Consider the following 22,390-nt stretch of genomic DNA (forward strand, 5'->3'; position numbering starts at 1 on the left):
GAGTTGGTTAAGTCATGAATACGCATTGTGGAAGTAGCCTATGTGCTAACGCTGCTGCAGTGATGGCTCAACCAGCTCCTTCTCATCGGTTATTGGCTGGAACACCGTTTGTTATGTTTGGTGGTGCAGGTTGGCGCAGTTTGTTTTTGTTGGCATTTGTGGAGCCTGAGCTGTCTACAGAGACCATGTTTTTTTTTACAGTGTGTTCAGGGGACAGGCAGCTAGCAGATAGTGAGATGTGACATGTGATGTGACAAAAAATGTTGTAGCCTAAAAAACGCATCACATCACTTAGAGCACCTTTAAGCAAACTTTGTTGTCTTTTTGACATTTTTCCCCTGATGGGAAACGAGGCTAACAGCAATCTCAACCAGCACAAGCACTTGCCTTACCATGAAAATTTACCTCAAAACGCATCGAAAATGCAAACACAAGATTTTGGTGGAACTTCTAGAGCACTACACAAACAGTCATTTATTTATTTCATTTAGGCGATTCATTTTTCATAGTGACACAGGAGGTGCCGGTAAAAAAACTTTCCAGAGCCAACGTCAGAGGTGCCGGAACATGTTCCAGATCAAATTAAGCCCTGCTCACTCAGTAGCTAAATTTTTTCTCGCCTATTATTAAATTTACAAGCCTATTATCAAGCAGCACAACTTAAACATTAAAATATGGTTATCAGGAACCCCATAACAATAAATGGTGAAAGATGGAATACACCAATGACTATTTTTCCTTTTAAGAAATACACCAAATCCCAGGTTGATAGATTGGACAATAGATGTGTAGTCGCTACACTTAAGGTGTGGAGGGAAGTTTGTAAGAGTTTCAAACTGGAGGGAGAATTAATGTTCCTCATTCCTCCTTCATAAAAATGGCCAACGCATCTTTAAGTTATAGGCAAATAAAGGTTTATGTATATATGGTCAAATGTTTGGGGAAAAGGACATATCTTTCAAACAGTTAAAACCATTATATGACTTACCTGATTCTCATGTTTTGTTTTTTACAAGTGAGAAGCTATCCATTTGACGTTAAGGAAAAGAACTAATCTATGGAATGCCGTTTTATTCACAATTAAATAAATGAATAAATACATCATGAAATAAATAAATGAGGCAATAAATACATAAATAATTAAATAAATTTAATTATTTCATAAATCCATATTTATTTATTTCAAGAAACTTATTTTACTAATGCCACATTTATTTATTTCACTCTCTATTTATTTCAAGTTCTTATATGCAAATCAGGGGGCGTGGCTATCTCTCACATTCAGAACAAGGTGAATGGGACTTCTTTGGCAGACCAACAACAAGACAATTTTAACAATTTTCGCCATCTTATTCATCACTAAATTCACTTCTGACAATGTTTTAGGCGAGAAATTAACTGTTAACATTTCGAATATAGGCAGTCTTGCGAAAATCGTTGCCGAATTGACAATTTGCTTCAAAGTTTTCGGAGCGACAGCCAGCTAGTGTCTGCCGGGGCTGCTAGCTCGTCGCTCGGAGAACCCAATGTAAGCTGGAGGTCTGACACACACACACACACACACACACACACACACACACACACACACACACACACACGGCCAAAGCGCAGCAGGCACAGGCGGGTGAGAGAGAGGTACCCGTTTCTCTTCAAGAAAAATTCCCATTCACCTTGTCTCACTTCACCTTCAACGGAAATGTTGAGTTTAATATGAATTAGAGCAGTCGTTTGCCCGCTAGCTCACTTAACAACGCCTCAGATCTGGTGAATGAAATATATGAATTGGAGAAAACTACTTTAGAAGTCAAATGCATTTACTTGATAAAAGATGGGAGAAATAGATCAAATATTAATTTCTTATTTTTTCTCTCTTGTGGTTTCAATGTGTATAAACATGGGACATTATGTTCTCCTGTAACATGATTTACTTTACTTACTATTTTACCTATCAACCTTTGAACTGTGATCTGTGATTTACAAATTATTATTATAATTGTGTGTATTTATGGTCATTTTATGTTTAACTTTTTAGGTTTTGGTGTATATTTGTTTTGTCAAGTATGTTGTGTATTTGTTTGTTTAGCGTTAAAAAAATGCAATCCAATAAAAAAGATCATAGATGATGTCACTGATGGTCTTACCTGAGCAGGTGAGATCCATGATGTAGGAAGAGAAAGATGATTCTGCACACTCTCTCAGATCTGACTGAACACAGTCAGAGTCGATCCTCCACACAGATTTGACTTTGAGATTTTGTTGAAAAAAGGGATTGTTGTACTCATACTCATACTCATACTCATGCTCATGCGTAAAGTTCTCTGAGGACTCTGTTCTCTTTCCTACAGAAACAACAGAGCCACAGTCCAACTTCCTGCAGACAACATCTGCTGTCTTCAGGGTCCAGAGATCGTAATCAACTGGTCTCCATTCGCCGTGATGTTTCACCTCCAGTGTTCCTGCACAGCGACTGTCTCCTCCCACCAACCTGACAGACTCTGAACAAAAACCAGAGAGTCATCAGCAAAAGAAGTGAATCAAATAAAGGAAAAATCAAACTGAAGCTGGTGATTATGCTTCAATGATTCGTTATTTCTTTCTCTGTGTACCTGGTGAATTGTGTTCTCCTTCTGCCTGGAGTCCTGAAAAGAAAAGATAAATAAAGCAGCATGAATGGATCACAGCCGTAGACAGGACAAACTCTCCCAGGTTGTTCTGTAAAGAATCTTCTAGCAGCTCAAAAACAACTCGGTGAAGAGTCATTTTACCAATCTACTATCAGTGGGATGAACGTGTGAATACACAGAACACAAGTCTGCTGTTTGGCAGTAATCTAAAGAGAATGTATTCTGTAATTATCTTTAACTAACCTAATCTAATATTATTTGCTATCACAGGGGTTCTCAAATCGAACCAAACAGCAAGTCAATCCGGTAAGTCAATCCGGACCCAGCCCATACCTCGTGTGATGAATTCAATAGTCTCACATTGCCAGACCTTCCTCCACAGCGCTGCAAAGGAGGGTCTGGCTAGTCCACACAGCATTCCGGGATGGGAGGAAAACGTGCTCTGGTTTATTGGCAGTTCTTTAAACCAATCACAATCATCTTGGGTGGCGCTAAGCGCCAGACGGAGCCACGGTGCCTCTGCTAAATAGTCTCAGTAAGGAACTTGTTGTGGTGGAACATGTACGTTCAACAAAAAAAACAAATTATAGTCTAGCTATCTGTCTGGATTTACCCTACAGAGATCTGAGGAGCAGTTAACCATAGTCCTCATAAATCCACTGGGAGTTAAAAATTACAACACAAAGAAAACGGAAGGTAAGGGACATCCGGCCGAAAAGAGGGCAGCAGAGAGACAGAGCAAGACTATGTCACCTCTGCAGCTAATTTTTTTTATCTTTGTATTTAAATGTAAAAAACTGCCAAGTCGTCATATAGTGAAGCTTTGTCAATGTCTCTCAGCGTCAGATAATGACGCAAAAATCCCCCTTTAGCGTCTGTATGGAATGCACCGGGCAGAGCAGCAGCTCGACCACGGCGGTGTATGGTGACGTAGTATAAAAGAGGGAAAACGGTAGCAAGTAGTGTTAGAATATATTTGTGAGAGTAAGAGTAACAGGTTTGTAGAGTGCATGATGCTGACCTTGTTGCCTTGTTTCCCAGGGTTATGAGAGGCCATCTGGTTTTACAGTGATTTAACATTATAAAGGGAGTCTGAGATTATTGCCTGAGAAAAAAGGTCTTCTCTGATCAGAAGGGGGAACGAGGCAACAATGGTCAGTGTTTTGCAAGCGCGTGATTTGTGACCCAGAGTATGAAAATGACCTAGCTCTCAGGAAACTCCTTAGTTTGTAGGAGATTAAAAACATACAGGTGTTCGGACCCAACTATAGCGACTTGTCTCTGTTGAGCTGAGAATGAGAGAACTCAGGGTCATGTTTTCATACAGTGTGTTACATATCGTTAGCCGGCTGCAGCCAGAAGATCGGGACTACGTCCAACTGATAACAGCACCACGAATGAAGCAGAGGAAATGGATAAAAAGTGAGGGTTCTGGGTTAGCCGGCATCAGATGCTGGGGGAAACTCTGTTTGCTAGGTTTTAGCAATAGGCTGTTTTGTCTTGAAGTAATCTGATCCTTGTGCATCCTTGTGTGGAAGTTTATTGTATTTTGCAATGTTATTAACTTTAACTGGATGAATCTGGAGTCTTAATTTGAATCCTGAGTCTTTTCCTCTGATCTACCAGTAAACGAACACTCTTCAGTGACCATAGAATTGGAGTCAGATTAAGTCTGGCCTTTTTAGGGCCAGACCGGTCATCGGTCACATTTTAGAATAAAATCCTACAGTAGTATGAAAGACCGACATTCCGCGTATGGAAGCAGGTTGGGGGGGTGGATTGGTCAAAAAACACAGGACTTTCACCCATGAGACCGGGGTTCGTGTAACGTTCTTGCCCCGCGTGTCACTAAAACGTACATTTTGTAACCCCATCCACCATCTTTTCCTAAACCTAACTCTCCCACTCTAGTACGCGTGTCAGTTAAACATACGTCCCGACCCAGAGTGTCAGAAAGTGACGCCAGGAGTCCCGACCAAGCACGTCTAAACATGACGCCAAAGGGCTAGACACGACTCCACCGACCTAGACCATCAAATAGTGATGGCAAGAGTCCCGACCAAGCATGTCTAAATAGAGACTTTTTGTGTCAATAACAAACGCCAAAGGCACCTAACCAGTCATCACCTTTTGATGCGATGGGAGTGAGAATGTGTTGAACAGTCACCAAACAATAGTTAAAAATGTGAGAGGATAAAGGTAGGGGCAGAGGTGGAAAGTAACCAAATACATTTACTCACATTACTGTATTGAGTAGTTTTGTTTTGTATTTTTCAAGTAGTTTTTAAAATCGGTATGTACTTGATTACGTTTTGAGTGAAGTATTGCATTTTGCTACATTACAAATCCCATCCGTTACTGAGAAAAACTAACGAAAACCGAAAGGAAGGACATTTTTTTTTGCCCGGAACAACTACTGTTGTGAATTCCTCACGCTACGGAGACTGTGTAGGTTACAGTGTGTGTAGTTATGGCTACGTTAGTATGAAGGTAAATATGGTGCAAAACGTGAGAGCTTGTAGAATACAATGTGAGAACTTGCAGAACAAAAAAATTTAACTTGTATGTTAAAATTTGCACTTGTAAAATAAAAATTTGCACTTGTAAAATAAAAATTTGCACTTGTAAAATAAAAATGTGCACTTGTAAAATAAAAATTTGCACTTGTAAAATAAAAATTTGCACTTGTAAAATTTCACATTTGAAGTCACAAAAAAAAAAAAAAAAAAAAACATGAGAGCTTGTAAAAAAATCTGAACTTGTAAATTGAAATTTGCACTTGTAGAAAAAATATTCACAAATGTGTAGATTGATATTTGCATGAACACAATGACAGCTGCAAACTTGTAATGCAACATTTACTCATGTACTTTTTTTTTACTCAGGTTGATTTTCCATCACAACCACAACTCAGTGATTACAACCCTCGAATTTGTCACTGTATGCTCTCGCGATCACAAAGAGCGTATGCGCCGACCTCGCAACACTTGTTGCGACATACATTTGGTGCAAAACTAATTTGTACCTGTGGACTTAGGCTGTGGAGCTCTGATCCAACAGAACGGGAAAGCAGGGTTTCTATCGCCAGATGAGGGACAACTCTGTCCGGCTTATTTAGCTATGTCGCATGGAAGCCGGGTTGAATAGCAAGCTAGCGTTAACTAACTAACCAACCAGCCTGATTCCAAATAAATACCTTTTTATTATCTTAACACTTTTTAACAGTCAAACTGAAACACTGGCGGTGAGCTCCAGGTCCTGCAGACGGACCGTCACCAGCGGGTATCGGCCAGCGGAGCAACATCGCTATTATTGCCAGAAAGCTTCGCGCCGACCTCGACCTGCAGTCGGAGCTCCAGCGGGACACGGAGACCCCCGCGACCGTGCGCATCGGCCCATCCCCGGCCATGACCACAGCTTGCTTTGCTGATGTTGTGCCTCACTGCCAATCATTGCACCCGCTTGGGCAGCAACAATAGCTTCTGCAGAATTACATCCACCTCGCGGGCAGCAGCAATCATTTTTGCCGAATAATGCGTCATCTCTTAACCCTCGTTGCTGCCGAGATTTGCACCCAGGTAGCAAGGAAATGATAGTCTGATAAAACATTGATGTCTCTAAACGTTGTAAAATTATAATCATCATTGATGAACATGACAAAGGAATGTATATAGCCTACATTTTAATTAAACAGTAGCTACTTTGCCTTATAAAATCATTATTTCCCCTTATGGATGGAAGTCTTGGCAGGGATGCAGAACTTGGCACGTGTTACCCGCTGATGACGGTCCGTCTGCGGCGCAGGACCTGGAGCTCACCGCCAGTGTTTCAGTTTGACTGTTAAAGTGTTTAGATAACTAAAAGGTATTTATTTAGAAGCTGGTTAGTTAGCTAACGCTAGCTTGCTATTCCACCAACACTAGCGGTGAGCTGCTACCGGGGCGGGGCTCTCTGTGTCCCGCTGGGATCCGACTGCAGGTCGAGGTCGGCAGCAGCTTTCTGGCAATAATAGCGATGGTTCGCTGGCCGATACGCGTGACGGGTCCGGCCCTGCAGGACCTGGAGCTCACCGCCAGTGTTTCAGTTTGACTGTTAAAAAGTGTTAAGATAATTAAAAGGTATTTATTTAGAATCAGGCTGGTTGGTTAGTTAGCTAACGCTAGCTTGCTATTCAACCAGGCTTCCATGCGACATATAGCTAAATAAGCCGGACAGAGTTGTCCCTCATCTGGCGATAGAAACCCTGCTTTCCCGTTCTGTATGGATCAGAGCTCCACAGCCTAAGTCCACAGGTACAAATTAGTTTTGCACCAAATGTATCGCAACAAGTGTTGCAAAAGTCGAGCGCAGATTCGCCTTTGTGATGCGAGAGAGCCGCATACAGTGACAGATTCGAGAGGTTGTAACCACTGAGTTGTGGTTGTGATGGAAAATCAACCTGAGTAAAAAAAAGTACATGAGTAAATGTTGCATTACAAGTTTGCAGCTGTCATTGTGTTCATGCAAATATCAATCTACACATTTGTGAATATTTTTTCTACAAGCGCAAATTTCAATTTACAAGTTCAGATTTTTTTACAAGCTCTCATGTTTTTTTCTTTTGTGACTTCAAATGTGAATAATTTTTACAAGTGCAAATTTTTATTTTACAAGTGCACATTTTTATTTTACAAGTGCAAATTTTTATTTTACAAGTGCAAATTTTTATTTTACAAGTGCAAATTTTTATTTTACAAGTGCAAATTTTAACATACAAGTTAAATTTTTTTGTTCTGCAAGTTCTCACATTGTATTCTACAAGCTCTCACGTTTTGCACCATATTTACCTTCATACGTTAGTTACGTATGCTAATTACGTAAATTACGTAAGCAATCCCCAAGATTAACTCGTGTTTCTTTTCATTACGGCGGTTGCCTGTTCAGAAGTTTGCCTTTTTTTGGTACGCTTTTTGTCACATTTTTTGTTGACACGAAGCCCTACAAAAGTCATCAAAAGAGTTCTTTCTGGGGGAATTTCTGAGTCTCAGAGTCGGCAAATCTGCCAAATTCTGCTTTGAATGTCAGGTAATTGCAGTTTAAAAGCGCACAACTAGGCGGGCCTAAATGTATCGTAAACCCAAATTGATATACGGGCCATATCTAAATCTACAAGGGGCCGGATTTGGCCTGCGGGCCTTGAGTTTGACACGTGTGCTAGTTTATCTGTATTTTGCTAGCTTGCTGACTTTCCACTGTACATCACGTTTTTTGTTTTTTTTTCGTGGGTTTTTCCAACTTTAATTTTTGACAGGACAGCTAGGTGGGGGGTCAGACATGCAGGAAATTTGTCACAGGTCGGATTCGAACCCTGGACCTTTGCATTGAGGCATAAACCTCTCAGTATATGTGCGCCTGCTCTACCACTGAACCAATCCGGCCACACATCACACATGTTACTAGCTAGTGTGTGATAAATTTTTTGGGGCTTTAATTGTTACTGTGCTGGAGAGGATGCTCATTTTACTTGGACAGTGTACTAATTGTACATTTTATGGAAGTATTTGTTAATAAGTGATTAATAACCCACTGTTATATAAAATAATAGTAGTTATAACAGCTGTGACATTAATGTAACTTTTTTGGATTTATTTCAGAAACTTCCTTCATTTATCCAAAAATATACAGCTTGTGAATCCTGTAATGCACCATCTTACTACCAAGTAAAAAGTTGAACTCCACCTGGTGACTCGTGCTCTCTGATAGGAGCCCTGAAGTGGCTAATACACATCATCCAGCATTCACAGGGTTAAAATCCCAACAACTACAGTGACGAATAATCAGCATCTAGGCTTCCTACCAGGCGCCAAGTTTTTCTGTACAAGGTGGAGGTGGATCAGGCAAGCGACGACGGTTCAGAGACTGTTTCAGTAGAAATGCTAGCTGAAACATCGAATTCTGCTTTCCAAAACGACGAAAAAGCATGTTTTGGTAAGTATTTGTGCATTGGTACTTCAAACAAAGTTTTCATGACTAATAGCAAATTGCCAATTAGCAAAACAACATGTTTAGTGGCATTGCAAATTTTTGTCTAGCATTTGCAACCCATAGGACAACGTATGTAGGACACAGGCTACTTAGATGTGTAGAAGCTAGCTGCTAGTCTGGGCTGTTAACTCTTGCAGCATTTTTTTTCCCAGTGTACAAAACAAATTTCTCCTTAGGGAGACTAATAAAGATACTCTGAACATTAGTCTCGGTTGAACAAATGAAATTGTCACCGGTTTGAATGTAAAAGAGCCTTTGAATTTACAGTCAGCAGTGTGAATGGTAAAGGGAGAGCTCAGTTTTTTTGGAGAGGATTCTAGCATGTCATGTGTGACATGTATACACATGTAATAATAACATAACATTTGTATAGATTTTTCTTTAATTAAAAACCAATTGTTTTATTATTTTCACTACATGAGAGGGATCCCTCCGCCCCCTTTTATATATTTTTTTTTTATGTAACTAAGTAACTTTTACTTGAAGTACATTTTGAATGAACTACTTGAGTAATTTTTGAGATAGGTAATTTCACTTTTACTTGAGTAATATTTCATCAAAGTATTGGTACTCTTACTTGAGTACAATACATTTTAGTACTTTTTCCACCTCTGGGTATGGGACAGGTTACAATAAAAAGAAGCATTAAATAAAAGCAATACATAAGAGACAATGAATAAAGGCAATAATAAAGCAAATAACAGGACTCACGGAACCCAGCATCAAAAATCCCGGCACAGGAAGGAGGTTAATTTGCATCACTTGGGAAGACCAAATCCAACATTGAAAAGCTTGCCAAAAAGCCCAGGTTTACCTTTCCCTAATATTGGGACATTTGGCAAATAAAAAATGTCTACCCAAATGTCCTTCACCAACTGGGAATACCAGAAGGGTGGCTGGGATGCATGTATGGGCCTCATAGTGCTCCTTTTCAGGGTAATTCCATGAGCTGATTCCCCTTGGAGAACGGGGGACACTTGGGTAGGTCATTGCGTAATCTGGTTCAGGACAGGCTCTGTCCTTGACCAAAATCAATGTATAGTCTCGCAATGCTCAGGTTTTGATGTGTGCGCCAACTTTCATGAGTTTTCGAGTATGTCAAATGCATCAAAAATGTGCTCAAAGGCTAAAAGTATTAAGGGTTAGGGTAAAACTGTAAAAAAAAATAAAAAATCCACAGATTCTGTTTGGGTCTGGAAATAAGCAATGAATTACTTATGTATTAATGACTCTTTGCAGACATCTCCCCCTCTCTCCCCAAGCCAAATAGGCATAATTTCCCCCCAATAATCAAAACTGGACAGTGTAACCCACCCCAGTGCAATCCACCCAATCATAATATTAATATCATAATTTCCTTTACATAAATAAAGATATTTGCAACATAAAGTGATGCAAAAGGCACAAATTGGAGTAAAATTCACCAGAATGCAGGAAATAATATATACAATATTTAAATTTTGCTCAAAACTGGAGATCTCAACCCTGTGTTGAACCCAAAATTACGCCCCTTGGTTTCCTCTGACTGCTTCACAATAAAAGCCCCGTTTGTGCCGTTGAGGTGTTTTAATGCGAAGCAGCAGCAGGAAGTGTTGTGTGTTAGCATTTAGATAAATCTGCTGTGAATAAATCCTCATATCATTCTGATCAACTCAAACGCAGTCGGACTGATCACATGCTGCAGTGTTTCCTGTCAATCTGTCATGAGGCGGAATCTGTCAATGCAGAATTTTCCGCTTAATGATGAAAACCACAGCACCCAGAGATTAATACTGATTATCAGCGTGGTTCATACGGAGTCCGCAGACGCAGAAGTTTCCACAGACTTTAAACAATTTAAACTCAGAATGTTAACACATCTTCACCCCAAAGCAGAAAAACAGTGTGCTAAATGCAGCAGATTTCCTGGTGATTCTGGATCACCGCTGTGTTTGATTATCAGTAATGTTATATTTTTTGTTATGTAATCATTAGTTCAGTGTTTTATCAATAATTAGGATAAGGGTTGGATGTTGCAGAAATAACAACTGACTCAAAATATAATCAAAAACTTAGTTCTGATCTGTTTGAACACTACAACTGAAACTTTGTGCTCCTGACACGGAAATAAAGAATCAATCAATGATAAGAAGAGATGATGTTTAAAGCAGAGTCGTACCTGAGCTCCACAGCAGCATCAGCAACAACAACAACAGGTGATCCATGTCCAGGTGGAGAGTCTCCGTCTTATCGTCTGTCTGCTCACTGCTCTGAATATCACATGTGCTGTCAACAGGTTGTATCTGCGTACAGGAAGAGGCGGTGCGTTACTGGAATACATCATATTTTCTTCCTCATCACTTTGACGCTAAAGTAATCAGAGTGCAGAATAAAACCTTGACTATCAGCATCCCCTTGATGGCAGGTGGCAGGAGAGAAAAAGTGGCTTGCATCGCGGTACTTTTCCATGGTCCTTGAATATGCAAGAGACTGCCTCTCCATCTCTGTGCAAACACTCAAGGTCAGGGCAGCAACCGTTGACAGCTGGGATGGGGGTTGGTCTGCAGGGTGCAGCTGGAGGAAGTCCCTGAAATTCCACCACACCTTGCTGCCCCTCACGTTCCTGAACTTGATGTCAGGGAAGAATACTACCTTTTCCTCCACAAACCCTTTCATCACACAGTCTTCTTCCCAGCCAGTTCCACCAGGGTACGAGCCCTTTGGAACACGTTAGGGACTGGAAAGCATTGTTTGGTTGACAACTCCTTGCAGAAGGTCTCTAGATCCAATGCCTGATCAGCCTACCAGGTGGTGTGTTGGAACAAAGCGCAGCCATGGGGATTCTGTTGTTCCTCTTGCAGATGTCCCCTAGTAGCACTCTAATCAGTGCTGCACCTGTGACTGGCGGTTGAGCCTCCAGGGTCTGGCATAGAGGGAAAAGGCGCTCTATCTGGTCCCTCTGGAGCTTGTTGTGAGTCCAGTGATGTATTGGGGGGGACCTTCACCACAGCTTGCACTACTATAGGATGCAAGTCCCAGAAACCCTCTGGTGTTTGTTAAGCTCTTTTCAGCCACTGTGTTGACCCCGAAGCTCACTGATAGCTGGAAATCCAGTGGGGAAAGAGAGCGGCCGTAGAATAATTCCTCCAGTGCAAGCTTGCATTGGAAGGCCTTCTAGGACTCGTCATAGAGGCCGACTCCTTCACTTTTTTTTTTTTTTTTTTTTTTTAAATCGGTTCACTGATGGAAATTCCACAGGAAATACATAGAATAAAGTGTGTATCAGTATAAAAATATTTCCAACCTTTTTTCCAACAACCGTCATAAACATCATTCATCAAAATGCCTTAAACTAGCATTACAACATTACAAGTAAAAGATTAATGGCAATGTAAAATTAAAAACTTTATTAATTTATTATAAAGAAATAAAAAACAGGAAAAAAAAGAAAAGGGAAGGGGAGGGGGGAGAGACGGAGATCAAGGCATATCGAAATGCCATAGTAATACTGATAATAACAGCCTTAGTAAATCGTCTGATAAAAATAGGTGTTTTATAAGCCTGTACACCGCGCATTCTCAAAGAGGAAAGAAGAAAAAGTGGAAGTGCAAGGTAGATCATATGGGTTCGGGCTCCAGTCCTTTTAAGTTCCGAAAGTAGGTAATGATGGGTTGCCATCTCAAGTAAAAGTTTTTTAATTGACCCTCTCAGTGTAAATTGAATTTTTTCTAACATAAGTAAAAGCATAACATCCTAGCGATGGAGGTGTGGTGGATTTCCACCCTAGAAGGATTCTATGGCAGGCAAGCAGAGGTAAATGCAATAACATCGGACTGGGCTCTAGTAACTGTTTCCGAGAGGATACCAAATATCGCAATCAAGGGTTCGGTTCGATGGTTATATTGAGAGCCTCAGATAAAATTTTGAACACTCCCGACCAATATGTTTCAAGGGAAGGACAGGACCAAGAAGCGTGAGTAAGATTAGCAGGGGAAAAAGAACACCTGCTTCAGCTAGCTTAGCTTTGCTGTAATGTGCTCTATGTAGCACTTTAAACTGAGTAAGTGCCAAGCAGGGCTCAAAGGAGATGGGAATTTCCCCCTCAAACCTCACCACCTGCTCTATTCTGCAGCCGAGCTGACACACCAGCTTCTCCTTCCGGTTCCGAGCTACGTCACTTTTTTTTAGTCAAAATGTCTGTATCTCCTGAACGGTCGTAGAGACTCGGGGACAAGTTCTGCATATTCAGCGCCCCCTAATTATGTCTGACGGAAGCTGTTTCCAAGTGCCTAGGACGTACTGTTCTGGAGTTATAAGCGAAAATGTCCACGCCATAGACACCCCTTGTTTAGGGGTGGTGGCCATCTTGGTTGTAGGCTGTTGCAGCCTTCCTTTCATCCAGGACATGGCCTCTCATTATGATGTTGTACAGAACTAAAGTAGGAAAACGAGGCTGATCTCTGTGAGGCCACTGTGCGTGATGTTTACACTCTGGACTGAAGGGAACTTCTCTGAACTGAATTTCTGGCGAAACTGATGGTTTGATAAGAAACTGCTGACAGATCACAGATTGTAGGACTGTGGTTTCAGACATGTTCCTGTCTCGTTGCTATTTCCGCTCGATGCAGCCATTGATAGTCTTTCACAGGAGACTCAACTAAGGCTGCAACTAACCATTATATTGATTTGTGATCAATCTATTTATTCTGCTAGGGCTCCGCAACCTTTACTATAAAAAGAGACATTTTCTAACATCACTAACAGTTTTAAATCAGCATCCATGGTTGTTGAGATTTTCATGGCCCTGGCTCTGACGCTCTTTGCACAGAGGGACAAATTCAGAGGAGAAGGCCGTCGGGCCATAGACGCACGGAAGCTATTGCTGTGTCTCTAATCGCAGTACTGAGTCTGTCCTGTCTGAGTTTTCTGTTGTATAATTAAAACAAGGCCGTAAGCATGAAGTGAACTTTGGGGGGGACCAAACCTGCACCCTCTGTGCCACCCAACCCAGTCCCGGGATTGACACCATTTATTCATTTTATAAAAATGTCTAATAGTGTATTGTATTATATAGCTCTACTTCTACTCATCTCTTGTACTGCTGTACACTTGTATCATCTGGCTGGTACTCATTTTCTCAAGCTCTCAACTGACTTTTCTTGTTTTCTGAGGCTGCCCAAATGTCACCACCCTTCGTCTTCCACACGAATAATGATTTTTATCATGAGAAAGTAACATTTTCAATACAGACACTTTCCTCGATGGCTCTCTGACAAATGTAACGTTGCTATTAAAAGGTAATAATCACTGAAAATAGTCTCTCACCCAAAAAGTGTGTTACCACAATTCCACCATATACAATTAGAGCAACAGTTCCAGCACAAAATTAAGTATTTCCATTAACGTTGTCTTTCATGCATGTCCTGGCTGAAGTTACGCGCTAATGCAAGGTCAGGGCCCTAAAGTATAATCCGTTTTAAACCAAAAACGAAAAAACAAAAAAACGGGTCGATATTTCGTTTTTCGTTTAAATCCAAAAACCAAAAAACGGAAATATGAGCTCCGTTTTCCCGTTTTTTCAATGTCCATGCAATTTGAAAATTAAGTGGAAAATTGCTCGTTTTTCAACTGTTGCTTTTTTGTTATTCATCTTTCCGTTTCAACCCAAGAGCGAGAATACGGGCTCATTTTTATAATGTGCATAATCATTGAACATCTGATGGAACACTCGGTCTTACGTCTTAAGATCAAAGTTGACTAAAAGAAATCCGCTCTGGACAGGAATTAACATTAACGTGTCAAAATAAAAGTATAAGAGCTTTAATAACTGCCAGAAGAACAATGTACTTTAGCTTTTGCCTGTAGCTTGTCAGATTAAGCTACAGTTAATTATTTAGGGTTATATAAAGTATTTAATTGAGCAACATTCATTAATATAAGCCACAAAGGGAGTAAGAATGGATATTGTTTTAAAATAGAAATAGGATTATAATATTTTTTGCCAGAAGAATGAGGCACTTTATGAATACATTGTTTGCCTGTAGCTTGTCAGATTAGGCTAAAGTTAGCTATTTAGGGTGATATAAAGTATTTAATTATTAAATAATAATTTTTAAATCACATGAAATATGCATTCATATATTATTAGCCTATGTGTGGCAGTTATTGACTAGTTACTCTAATCTTACACCAGCCAGTAAAAAGGCATCTAACACTTGTGTTGTCTTCGGGTTAAATTTGTCGTGTTTTCAAAGTTTCTTATAAGAAATTTGGGTTTCTTTCAACCAAATTAAGTAAGAATGGATATTGTTTTAAAATAGAAATAGGATTATAATAATTTTTAAATCACATTTTAAATAAAATCTGCATTCCCCTAGCATTATGTGTGGCGTTATTGACTAGTTTTACTCTAATCTTACATCAGCCAGTAAAAAAAAAGGCAAAAAATATAAGGGCTTTTATAAATTGCTCTGCAGAATATTGTATGTGACATGGTTGACCACATTAGTTACCAGTGAACATGTCAATGTGATGAAGAACATTTTTTAAATAAACAATTTTAAGTGTACTGAAGACTCTCTCATCCTCGTCTGGTCCCCTCAAGCCCTGCAGACTGGACCAGAGTTCATGGTGAGCATGGTAGACCTCCTCACTGCTGGACCTGTGCCTGGATCATCCAGCTCGTTAGATGTTCACTGCTCATACTAAGCCCTTGAAACAGTAGTTGGCCAATATTGGATAATAAAATATAATTCATGATAGGTATTGTGTGGTTGAATTACAATAAGGAATGGTCAATGGTAAGCACTGTGGCCTCACAGCAAGAAGCTACTGGGTTGGAACCCTGGTGGCCCGGGGCCTTTCTGCTTGGAGTTTGCATGTTCTTCCCGTGTCTGCATGGGGTTTTCTCCAGGTGCTCCGATTTCCCTCTCCCTTTTACTTAATTGTAAGTCGCTTTGGATAAAAGCACCAGCTAAATGACATGTCATTTAATGTAATGTAATAGAAATAAACAAGTGAACTAAAGCACATATAATAAGACTTAGAACATAACACCGTAATAACATAAAACTCAAAGAACTAAATAACAAAAACGATGTGCTGCTGTTTGCTTGTGTGCTTTTGTGTGTTGTAAATTAAATAATTGGTACCAGTCCTGACTTTGCAATGCATTATTTTTCTGATCAAGATAACGGACATCTCCTCGTAAGCAATATAAATATTTACTGCCATTGTATTGTTGGAGGAGAAGCAGATGGCACAGAATCATGCAAATGTTTAATGTTACAACCGAGATCTCTCTCTCTCTCTCTCTCTCTCTCTCTCTCTCTCTCTCTCTCTCTCTCTCTCTCTCTCTCTCTCTCTCTCTCTCTGAACATACACTTTCACAAAGGCTGGTGCATGTTTATCATATATTGTATGGTGCTGTGGACTCAAGTGGCAAATCTGAATCAGCAAAGTGGCCTACTGTAATATTCTAGAAGTAAACCACAAGTGTGGTCCAGTCTGCAGGGCCTGAGGAGACCAGGATGAGAGAAGCAACATGGCAGCTTCCTCACTAATATGTTGAGAAGTTTGCAATGTGGCCCAGTTGTATCTGCATCACAGAGTTCTTCATCACACTCAAATTACAGTTTTTCACAATCACTAATTTCAGAACCATGATGTCATTTTTCAAAACTCTAGACACAAAACTCAAAATGGTCATCACTTGTAACACAGACTGTCCAATGTTCAAAACATTGCATTGTGCATTCATATATTTAAAGAAATATTGCACTTGCACAATCATCTGTTCAAAAAACTAATTGATTGTGAAATACTGTTGAAACATTACTTTAGATCACCCACACACAAGCTACTCATAGTTTCACTGGGTCATCGTTTGTACAATCATCACAGCTTTTTACAATCACTTTGGCACTAATTTCAGAACCTTGACGTAATTTTTCAAAACTCTAGACACAAAACTCACAACCAATGATCAAAATGCACATTTTTCAAAACTCTTAACACTTTTTCAATTGCTTGGATACAACACACATAAAGCTGAGATCATTTGTTCATTTAACAAAGATCACCTGTTCATTATGACACAACTTAACATCAAAGTATTTCAAAAAGCAATTCACACATTACAGTTCAGATGATTATCTATTAATTTCCTTACAATGATCTAACTATCAATTCATACAACTACACAAAATGAGAAGTAACTGTTGCATTACTCTTAATGCATAGTTGTATGGAAACAGACAAACAATATTCCATGTTTAGATCATGAAAGTTTCTAGATAACAAGATTTATTGTCACCACTTAGCGTGGAGCATGAACCAATTAGACTACATTATTTATGGATGTAAATTTTCATCATCCTTCTTTACTGTAATATACTACTGTTTATCAGACACTGTTGCTATGCTCCCATGTACCACCTTCAAGACTATTGACTGTATTGACAGTATTGCACTGTATGGATGCAGGCCCTTGGAATTGCTGGTCCAATTCCGCCAACTTGTTACTGATGATTGAGATATATAATTTATAAAGTACTGTATATGTGTGTGTGTGTGTGTGTGTGTGTATATATATATATATATACATACACATATATATACATACATACATACATACATACATATATATATATATATATATATATATATATATATATATATACATACTTGTACCACATTGGTCTGTAGTATTCTCTCTACTGCAGTACTTTTACTTGTAGTACCATAATGAAACATGTATCACCTATTTTGTACTACAATATTTAATGATTGTCTAAACGATGACCCAGTGAAACTATGTGTGGCGTTTGTGTGGGTGTATCTAAAGTAATGTTTCAATGGTATTTCACAATATATATTTTTTTGAACCAGTGATTGTGCAAGTGCAATATTTCTTTAAAGATATGAATGCACAATGCAATGTTTTGAACATTGGACAGCCTGTGTTACAAGTGATGATCGTTTTGAGTTTTGTGTCTAGAGTTTTGAAAAATGACATCCAGGTTCTGAAATTAGTAGCAAAGTGATTGTAAAAAACTGTATTGGCAGTTAAGTTGGTCAACCATGTCACATGAATATTCTGCAGAGTTGCAAAAAGAAGCCTTTTCATTTAAGTGGTCAAGTGGTTTAGCCCTTGTGTTGTCTTATAAATTGGGTCATTATAAATGTTATTGGCATAACTAAATTGACCATTTCATAAAGCATGAAGTAATTTATCACTCAATTCTGGGTTACCCCTTTTATCCAACTTCATTCCACTCATTAGTTTTACACTTATTTTTTGCATTCATGGTCAACAGACCTCATTTACATGAATTATACCTAATTTCTAAGTAAGATGAGGATATATTATTAGTTGTTTTGGATTATAACAGACTGGTATATTCAATTCACTTTTATTTATAGTATCAAATCATAACAAGAGTTATCTCAGGACACTTTACAGATAGAGTAGGTCTAGACCACACTCTATAATTTACAAAGACCCAACAATTGTGTGTGTGTGTCTGTCTGTGTCTTGTATCTTGTAAATATATCTTCTGTAAAGCTCAATAGTGCCTTATTGCACTACCAGGTCAAAATTCACCCGGGAAGACCATAACTACTATAAATTTGAATAAAACACCCAAAATGTTATGAAAGTTGTGAATATTAATTTACTTGCAAAGAGCATTGGAAGGGAACAATGCATGTTATTTTTGGTTAATTTGGTTGAAAGAAACCCAAATTTCTTATAAGAAACTTTGAAAACACGACAAATTTAACCCGAAGACAACACAAGTGTTAGATGCCTTTTTACTGGCTGGTGTAAGATTAGAGTAACTAGTCAATAACTGCCACACATAGGCTAATAATATATGAATGCATATTTCATGTGATTTAAAAATTATTATTTAATAATTAAATACTTTATATCACCCTAAATAGCTAACTTTAGCCTAATCTGACAAGCTACAGGCAAACAATGTATTCATAAAGTGCCTCATTCTTCTGGCAAAAAATATTATAATCCTATTTCTATTTTAAAACAATATCCATTCTTACTCCCTTTGTGGCTTATATTAATGAATGTTGCTCAATTAAATACTTTATATAACCCTAAATAATTAACTGTAGCTTAATCTGACAAGCTACAGGCAAAAGCTAAAGTACATTGTTCTTCTGGCAGTTATTAAAGCTCTTATACTTTTATTTTGACACGTTAATGTTACTTCCTGTCCAGAGCGGACGAAATATCGACCCGTTTTTTTGTTTTTTCGTTTTTGGTTTAAAACGAAAAACGGATTATACTTTAGGGCCCTGACCATGCAAGGGATGTATACTAACATTAGCTAGCTAACGTTTTGACAAGAATTTAGCAAAACACTGCGGGACAATATCCATTCATACATTTATCATTTAAATAACACTACAAAAACGACCACAATCAACAGTGGTCCGTGTACTTTTTCGTTCATTCGATTTTCATTTCATAAACAGACTTAAAAAACAAAAAACGAATGGTTATTTGATTTTCGTTTTAAAATACAACAATTGAAATTGAAATACAAGGCATTTTTTTCCTTTTCATGGTCAAAAGGGGATGGGAGAAATTAAAAATATGCTGTGATTTTCATTTTCTATTTCATATAACAAAAATAAAATCACTCGGAAATAGAAATTAAAAAAGGTTTTTTTTTTCATATTCAGAGACCGGATGTTGTCATTTCCAAGGCAACAGCGCCAGCCTAGCCTACCAGTGTTGCTTTCAGCCCAGGCTGAAATTACTTTGGAAACCTGTGCTCTTGATAATGCTTGGGGGGGGATTTTATTTCATAATGTCACATGTATTTATTCCCCTCTCTCCCTGCCTCCCTCTGACTCTCTGTCTCTACCCGCCGCAGACAACTTCGCCCCAAGAGAGTCGAACCAGCTGAGGAAACAGACTTTCAGTTCACGGCTGTAACGTTACCGTTACGTCACCGTTAACAATCCCAAACGTTCTGTTGCTGATCTGGCAGAGTCACCGGCGGTTCGGGATCAGATCATGGGGATCAGACCTCCGGTGCTGGGTCTAATATTCTAATATTAGCTGCTGCTGCAGCTAGCTAGCAGCTAGCCACCAGCCCTGTGACCTCGGTCCCCGTGGTTGGCCCCCCAGTGCTGACTGACTCTGGTCCGTCTGCAGAGCTGCGTTACCCGCTCTAGCTGAGCTGGGAATCTGCCGCGCTCGTGATTTATTCATATTTTATTTTATTTGCAGATAGTGATATGCTATGATGCACTGATGTCAGGCAGGCTTGCTGCTGCTTTTAGTCTGAGTCTGTGAGATAACCAAACTTCCCTTAAATATAACGTGCATATAAATAGATGGAATAAATAAAAGTCCCTCGAAATACATAGTAAAACATACATGTATTTAGGCTATTGAACTATTATGACTAAAGCCTGTATTTCATGATCTATTTCATAGCCATATGTATATTTATGTAAAGGGGGGCAAAAAACGGAAGTTAGGCTACAGATTCCCTCAGCTGCAGCCGGGACATTCTAAAACGCTTTAACGTGAAAAAAGCTTAACTTTAATGTACCTAAACAATGATCAATCAAATATCAGTCAGTTATCAGTCAGATAACGTCCATAACGACTTTGGGTTAGATTTTTTGATCACTGTTTATAAACAGTGATCAAAAAATCGCTTAACGTGAAAAAGCTTAATGGTTAACCACGTTAAGCTTTTTCCTTACAATTTCCCTTAATGAAGCAGACACCCTTAATGTCAGCTAACGTCCATAATAATTGTACTTTGGGTTAGATTTTTTAGTTTTATGAAATAAAATTCCCCCCAAGGATTATCAAGAGTATAGCTAGCTAGGTTTCCAAAGTAATTTTGGCCTGGGCTGAACACTGGTAGGCTAGGCTGGCGCTGTTGCCTTGGAAATGACAACATCCGGTCTCCGAATATAAAAAAACAAGCCTTTTTTCGTTTCTGTTTTCGAGTGATTTTATTTTTGTTATATAAAATAGAAAATAAAAATCACAGCATATTTTAAATTTCTCCCATCCCATTTCGACAATGAAAAAGAAAAAACGCATTGTATTTCAATTTCAAATGTCGTGTTTTAAAACGAAAATCAAATAACCATTCGTTTTTTGTTTTTTAATACCTGTTTATGAAATGAAAATCGAATGAACGAAAAAGTACACGGACCAACAGTAATATAGTCTACATATCATTCGTATTACATTCTAGTTTTCTATTTTTTAATACATATGAAAAGAGATCGTACAGTGTATTTGACTTACCCACAGCAGTCGTACAACAGCTTCTGCTGGGGTACGGCAGCACCACTTGAACAAACCACACGTAACGTTAGAACTGCAGTAGGCTACTGCTTAGTTATGATTATTTCCTGACAGCAGTGCTTAGTCATAGAATAGCAATGGGCTCGTTCGAGATGAACTGCGCCTCGCCTGTAGACGAGAGAAGGCGGCAGCAGCGGGGGGCGGGGACAAAAGTCCCTCAAGTCGGACAGTTTTCCAGCTGATTCCAGCAGCCTTCAGGATGAACAGGAAGTGACACAAACACTGTGGTCCGTTCGGGTCCGATTCCGGTTTAATAAAATGTTATCAGACCCATATATCAGCTCCTACACAGTCTCCAGTTGGTTTTATTATGACAGAGTAGCTGCCAAAATTCTCTACATGTGATCTGTTGCTGATTTTAATCACCAACAGACTGTAGATGATCCGTAATCTGAACAGATTTAGTCTCTCTGACTTCTAAACATCACTATCAGCCACACTACATGTGTTTTGTACAGAATAAGCTTTTAAATCAGACAATCGCAGTTAAAATCCCTCCGATTCAAAATCAATAAAAAGTTTATATAAAACGTCATCATGTTGAGTCGATTCTGAACCAATCAGCTGTTTGATCAGCTGAGAGGCCGGCGTTTCCCAGCATGCCCTGGGTCCACCTGCATCCGCCTGGCTCTTGCAGTTGGTGAAAAGCAACTGCGCTTGTCAGTACCCGATCCGTTCCACCTGCACAATCCGTTCTGCGCATGTGCAAGATGACACGTATGCCATGACGTAGGCGCAGATGATAATGCTGCATTCATTCCACCACCACCTTGGAATAACGGCACCGCTTCCACCTGCACGATCCGTTCTGCGCATGCGCAAGATGTTCACACGCTAGCCTCCAGCTAACGTTAGTTAGCTAATAGCTAATTCGGCGGACCGCTAGGTGATTATAGCGGTAGCTAACTGTTAATTCGGCGGACCGCTAGGTGATTATAGCGGTCTGCCGTTAGCCTCCCCCGGGAAGCTAACGTTAGTTTAGCTAACGGTTAATTCGGCGGACCGCTAGGAGATTATAGCGGTCTGCCGTTAGCCTCCACCGGGAAGCTAACGTTAGTTTAGCTAACGGTTAATTTGGCTAACCGCTAGCTGATTGCAGCGGTCTGCCGTAGCCTCCACAGTTAAGCTAACGTTAGTTTAGCTAACAGCTAATTCGGCTAACCGCTAGCTGAGACAGCATGTAAACTTTAAAAGACCCTCAAAATAAAACGTTAACATATATAACAGCTGTTACGTCAGTTCTACTTTACTTGTGCTCATTTAAAATACAATCACTCAATACTTGTCTTTATTGTTATTACTGTAATGTCTTAATGTAGCTGTAGCCTGCTTTTCCCATTAAGTTTGACTTAACGTTATTTTAGACTGAATCTAGCTGCAGAAACAACGTAACCAGTGG

At 39.3% G+C, this 22,390-nt stretch overlaps 1 protein-coding gene across 2 annotated transcripts in view; it reads right to left on the reverse strand.

The window, feature by feature from the left end:
- Positions 1–21,115, reverse strand: part of LOC120556335 (scavenger receptor cysteine-rich type 1 protein M130-like) — a 31,085-nt gene extending 9,970 nt beyond the window's left edge. For both annotated transcript variants that reach the window (XM_039795877.1, XM_039795876.1), the window contains exons 1-4: positions 20,932–21,115; positions 10,807–10,930; positions 2,607–2,639; positions 2,142–2,495 (exon numbers count right to left, since the gene is read on the reverse strand). In XM_039795877.1, coding sequence (XP_039651811.1) covers positions 2,142–2,495; positions 2,607–2,639; positions 10,807–10,852 — 433 coding nt within the window. In that variant the 5' untranslated portion in view covers positions 10,853–10,930; positions 20,932–21,115. The remainder of the gene's footprint in view (positions 1–2,141; positions 2,496–2,606; positions 2,640–10,806; positions 10,931–20,931) is intronic.
- Between the last annotated feature and the right edge of the window lie 1,275 nt (positions 21,116–22,390).

The sequence above is a fragment of the Perca fluviatilis genome, chromosome 3, assembly GCF_010015445.1.
Source record: "Perca fluviatilis chromosome 3, GENO_Pfluv_1.0, whole genome shotgun sequence".
Lineage (NCBI taxonomy): Eukaryota > Metazoa > Chordata > Actinopteri > Perciformes > Percidae > Perca > Perca fluviatilis.